At 45.3% G+C, this 5,918-nt stretch overlaps 1 protein-coding gene across 3 annotated transcripts; it reads right to left on the bottom strand.

Annotated features, from left to right (window-relative positions):
- Nucleotides 1-1,189: 1,189 nt before the first annotated feature.
- On the bottom strand, nt 1,190-5,354 carry LOC137342789 (C-reactive protein-like). Of its 3 annotated transcripts, none has more exons than XM_068006969.1 (3): nt 5,320-5,354; nt 4,373-4,448; nt 1,190-2,679 (listed from the first exon to the last, which is right to left on the bottom strand). In XM_068006969.1, the coding sequence occupies exons 1-3, from the start codon at nt 5,320-5,322 to the stop codon at nt 2,063-2,065; spliced, it is 696 nt and encodes a 231-aa protein (XP_067863070.1). In that variant the 5' UTR covers nt 5,323-5,354; the 3' UTR covers nt 1,190-2,062. The 3 variants fall into 3 exon arrangements, with proteins under 3 accessions (XP_067863070.1, XP_067863069.1, XP_067863072.1); XM_068006968.1 differs by lacking the exon at nt 5,320-5,354 and adding an exon at nt 4,811-5,068; XM_068006971.1 differs by lacking the exon at nt 5,320-5,354 and adding an exon at nt 4,575-4,641.
- Between the last annotated feature and the right edge of the window lie 564 nt (nt 5,355-5,918).

Below are 5,918 nucleotides of genomic sequence, written 5' to 3'. Positions count from 1 at the left end.
CCCCAGCGCTCACTGATCTATAATGGATCCCGTTCCAGGAATGCCTCGATTTTAAAATTCTCATCCTTGTTTTCAAATCCCTCCATGTCCTCATCCCTCCCGATCTCTGTTCCCTCCCCCAGCCCTACAACCCATCAAGATCTCTGCGCTCCTCCAATTCTTGCCTCTTACACATCCCTGATTTTAATCACTCCACCATTGGCGGCCGTGCCTTCAGTTGCCTCGGCCCTAAGCTCTGGAATTCCCTCCCTAAACCTCTCCGCCTCTCTCTCCTCCTTTAAGACATTCCATAAAACTTACCTCTTTGACCAAGCTTTTGGACACGTGTCCTAATATCTCCTTATATGGCTAAGTGTCAAATTTTGTTTGATAACACTCCTATGAAGTGCCTTGGGATGTTTTACTACGTTTCAGGCGCTGCATAAGTGCCAGTTGTTTTTGTTTCTGGTTGGATGAATTCCTGGAGGTTTCATCACATGACCTCCTGCCTCCAACCACCCCGCCCCCACACTCCCACCATTGGTCACCCGACACGTCCATCCTCACAGAGCTCAGCCTTCCCACACCAATTGGTAGCTAACAGACTCTTTACCTGATTGGATGTTCCTTGATTGTCAGTCAAACATGCCTTTTTCCCATGTCCGATATTTTTATAACTAATAGACACAAGTGTTCAAAGAAATTTTAAAAGAAAACAATTTTTAATGCCCATATGATTTTTCTCCTGAGTTGCTGACAGCAGTGTCCTGGAGATCAGTCTTTAACTCCTGGAGACTCCAGGTCAATCCTGGAGGGTTGGCAACTCTAGTTGAGCTCTCCTCACATGTGACAGTTGCTCCTCCAGTGTGAGCCTGGATGAAGCATGTTGGCAGGATATTTAACCATGGGGAGCATCACTGATGAACACATTCAATCCTTGCCCAGGTGGAGCACACATACGTCACCACTGCAAAGTGTATCAGTGGCTGAAGTCCTGGCGGTTTTTGCAATGGGCCCACCATCACTGGGTTGGGATCAACTAACTCAGCACAGGCTGGGGATGGAGCCTGGGGTCTTCTTGTTCTGGATGGGGCTCATTAACACAGCGGGCACTGCAGTTATTTAGTTTGATATTGGAGAGCGAGATTGTACTGAGTTTTAATTGAACATTAGATACAGACACACACAGTAATTTAAACACACAGTAACCTTTCCATTTTGATGCTAATTTATTAATCTGATGAAACTGCAATATTACAGTTCTATTACAAACTCTTTAGACGCAAATCACAATGTGCGAGCATTACATATCATGGTGTAATAGAAGCAATGAGAAAGGGAGAGAGAGAGAGAGAGGGAAACTCGGCATTAATAATCGCAAATCAGCACAATCTCAATCCAGAACAGAATCACCTTCCACTGAAGGGACTTTCTCACAGTCTGACTGCCCCTCAACACCATACACATTTATATTTGGTTCTTTTATTGTCTCTCTGTGTGTTTGGCAGTGTTCAAAGGCAGCAAACTTCCTCGGTCACCTTTATGTGCTGGTGCACCTTGTAACTAGAATACAGAACTATTCCGGTTAGGATTTTAAAAAGGGCACCAGTGGCATGAATGAGGAAGAATGTGTGGATAAAGCAGGTGGACTTGTCTGCTCTGAGCATTTGATGTCATTTTCTGGGCTTTAATCAGGATTCAGTATGTCGTGCAACACCATGGGGATTTACACCAAGACGAGTCCTGTAGACATCAGTCTAATTCCCTGTCTCTCTATCTCCATCTCTCTCCCAACATATTGATGGAGAAGAACAATGGTTCTCCGACATTGAACCATCACCTCGATACCAAGGGAAGTGAGAAAAAGCTCCCAGTGAATAGTCCCTGATCCAAATATAATCAGCCCTGTGAGGAATTCCTGTTTATTCCAGGTTAAACTTCATTACTTTTGCTGTCTGGTCTGATTTAGATAGAAAAAAAATCACAAAGCAAAGCAATATTCCATTAATGCAGCTTAGTGGGAATTTCTTCCCTTAACTGTGCTCCTTCTAATCATTTAGCCCCTTGTTCCAGGCAAAGAATTTCAGTCCATGCAATCTTTATTGTCTTTTATCTTCACATTTCCTACACTTTTATAACGTATTGTTGCCCAGTCGATGATATTTCCCCCAAGACAGCCACAACCCTGACTTACAACATTGATCTCATAGGCAGTTAAAACGTGGTCCCACAGATTAACATCCGCCATTTCCCCGACAAAACACTGATTGGCGTCAAACCTTCCCCCAACCGAGTCCTGCTCCTGACCCAGAATAATCGTACCCCCACCACGCACATTTCCCTTACGATTCACAACTTTCTCAATGCTCCGTTGCCCATTCACCCAGAATGTTGTCAGTCCCTCTTCAGACTCCCAGGTCACACACATGTGTCTCAGCTGCGCGTCCATTTCCGGGAGGATGAAATGAATTACAGTGCTGCTAAGATACAGGGAGAAATCTCCATTTCTTTCGTACCAGACCAACAGTTCGTTGTCGTGATGTGTCGTTGCATAGGAGAACAAACTATAACCGAAGGTCGATTCAGAGGCTACTTTCATGCAGAGAGTGAAGGCAGACAAACTGGGCATCTCCTTTGGCTCCAGTACGACATAACTAGTCGAGGTTTTGGTTGGAAATATCAGTGACTTCTTTTCAAGGCCTGTAAAATATCAAGAGTTTCGATCTTGTTTAGTGACTGTTTGAAATGGTAACAGTGGTGAGCAGCATACTGGGAAAGAGAGAGAGATATAAAGGAGATGCCTCGTTAAAAAGAAAAAGAAAGACTTGCATTTATATAGCGCCTTTCACAACCTCAGGCCATCCCAAAGCGTTTTTCAGCCAATCAAGTACTTTTGAAGTGTAGTCACTGTTATAATGTGGGAAATGTGGCAGACAATTTGCGCACAGCAAGCTCCCACAAATAGCAATGAAATAAATGACCAGATAATCTGTTTTTTAGTGATGTTGATTGAGGGATAAATATTGGCCAGGACAACGGGGAGAACTCCACTGCTCTTTTTCGAAAAGTGCCATGGGATCTTTCACATCCACCTGAGAGGACAGATGGGACCTCGGTTTAACGTCTCATCCAAAAGACTGCACCTCCGGCAGTGCAGCACTCCCTCAATACTGCACCGGGAGGGTCAGCCTGGATTGTGGGTTCAGGATCTGGAGTGGGGCCCACAACCTTCTGACTCAGAGGCGAGAGTGCGACCCACTGAGCCATGGCTGACACACAGTGGGAGACTGACCCAATACACGCCTGGAAAATTATGGACTTCAAGTACACAAGGCCAGACAGTTCGTTGCTGAAATATTTCTGCCACCCAGGCCAAACGGGCCCAAGCTGACTGACAGCTTGAAAGAAACTGACACTGCCTCAAATAACTGGGGCCTCAGGAATGGCCCTGATGGAAACAAGTGGTTCCTCGGGCTTTGAGTGGTCACTCTGCACATCATTCAATCACTTGTACTGGAGGAATACAATACAAGAACTTGGAGGGTCAAAGGTGGGATCCAAACCCTTGAAAGCACAATATTGGTTGTATATTTATGAGGGGGGGGTGGGGGGGGGGAAGGAAACGCTCCCTCTGCAAAGTGATCAACTTTTACATTAAAACAGCTGCATTCTCGTTAATTGTAAACACTCGAATACTTTACATAAAAAAGGAAAAACAGAACGACATAGGATTTTCAATCAGGCCGTCACCAACCAAAGAATTAGCTCAATAATTACTGTCCCACATCCAATCCTCACCTCACCAGTTCACACAGACACTGCACTCCCTCCAGACACAGTTCACAGACACTGTACTCCCTCCAGACACAGTTCACAGACACTGTACTCCCTCCAGACACAGTTCACAGACACTGTACTCCCTCCAGACACAGTTCACAGACACTGTACTCCCTCCAGACACAGTTCACAGACACTGTATTCCCTCCAGACACAGTTCACAGATGCTGTACTCCCCACAGACACTGAATGTAACAGCCCAGCCTGATCTACTTCTTTTCTGCTCCATGTACTTTAATCTGCTCATTATCACATTGCTGTTTGTGGGATCTTGCTGTGCACACATTGGCTGTCGCGTTTCCGACATTACAACAGTGATTACACTTCGAAAGTACTTCATTGGCTGTAAAGGGTTTTTGGACGTCCAGTGGTCCTGAAAGGCGCTCGAGAAATGCAAGTCTTTCTCTTTCTTTCACCACACCGAGTGAGATCAGTACAGGCCTGGGATGGAACCCGGGCTCTTCCTGCCCCTTGTGGGGCTCAGTACCATTTCCGAAAGTCTAGTTTAAATTATATTTGCCCACTGTAGCCTGTGTATTTCAGTACTAATACACACCTTGACTAGCAGATAGTGGCAGGTAAATGCACGCCCAAAGCACTACGGCAATGAAGGTTTTCATCCTACGTCCAGCCTGTAAATAATAATAATCAATGAGTAATTTCATTGTATTTGATGCTGATATCGATCCATTTAAAATCAGAACTATCGCCCAGTTTCAGGTGTATTACCAACACACAAACTCCACCCTGGTACTCACTGTGATACTTTACCAAACAAGTCTCGAGCTGAAGTGAATCCAATAACCTGGACACAACCTGCTACAATTTATATTGTGCTGAGCTCAGTGACAGCCCAATGGATTAAAGTAAATGAGGAGGCGGTGCTAACACTGCTGTCCACCCAAACACTCACAACTTTCATTATGAGCAGTATCTGACATCACTGATTTGTCCCACTCTCCCAAATTAATTTGGAGTAATATTCCGGAGTTACCATTTCCATTCCCTTAACGATCCGATATCCCTCTCTCAGATCTCCTCTCAGACTCCTCCTATTCAGATTGAAAAGTCCCCGTCTCTCCAGTCTTTCCCCATAACTCAGACCAGCTGACACTGGGAATCAGTCTGAGGGCTCCTCTCTGCACTCTCTCCAGTCACTGAATGTCCCCCTTGAGTCTCGCTGACCAGTCCTGGACGGAGTGCTCAAGGTGCGATCTGACCAGACCCCATGGACACTTTGATCACCACATCCTTTGACCTGTTCGCTGTGTTGGCTCTTTCTCTGCACTCCAGCCCCTTCACTCCAGAATGACACCAACTTTCCACCAACGTAATCTCCGAAGTTCAGAACTTCAGGTGGCTGTTGTGCAGAAAAGCACGAACACGGACTTGAAGGGTCGGATTGTGTGAAAGAACGTTGTATTTTTAAACGGGAGATTTCACTTGACTTTCAGACTGTAAAACTTGAATTCAAGTTAATGGGGAGAATGGCAATAATTCCACCATAAAACGAAGGATCAGAAAGAAACAGCTTGCATTGATCCCGTGCCTTTCATGACCACAGGAAGTCCCAAAGTGCTTCACAGGCAAAAAAGTATTTCTGTAATGTGGAGAAACACGACAGTCAATTTCCACACAACAAGGTCCCACAATGAGATAATGACCAAAGAATCTGTTGTAGTGATGATGGTTGAGAGATAAATGTTGGTCAGTCCGGCCTTCTGGGAATGGATCACCCTCCCACACATTCCCCAATACAGGACACTCCCCAATACAGGACACTCCCCAACACAGGACACATTCCAATACAGGACACTCTACAATACAGGACATTCTGCAATATAGGACACTCCCCAATACAGGACACTCTCCAATACAGGACACTCCCCAACACAGGACACATTCCAATACAGGACACTCTACAATACAGGACATTCTGCAATGCAAGACACTCCCCAATACAGGATACTCCCCAATACAGGTCATTCTGCAATACAGGACACACAACAGTAGAGAACACTCAACAGTACAGGACACTCTCAAGTACAGGAAAATCTCAAGTACAGGACAGTCTCACGCTCAGGACACTCTCCAGGATACAG

Source organism: Heptranchias perlo, chromosome 26 (assembly GCF_035084215.1).
Source record: "Heptranchias perlo isolate sHepPer1 chromosome 26, sHepPer1.hap1, whole genome shotgun sequence".
In the NCBI taxonomy this organism is placed as follows: Eukaryota; Metazoa; Chordata; class Chondrichthyes; order Hexanchiformes; family Hexanchidae; genus Heptranchias; species Heptranchias perlo.
This window is presented reverse-complemented; position numbering and strand designations above follow the sequence as displayed.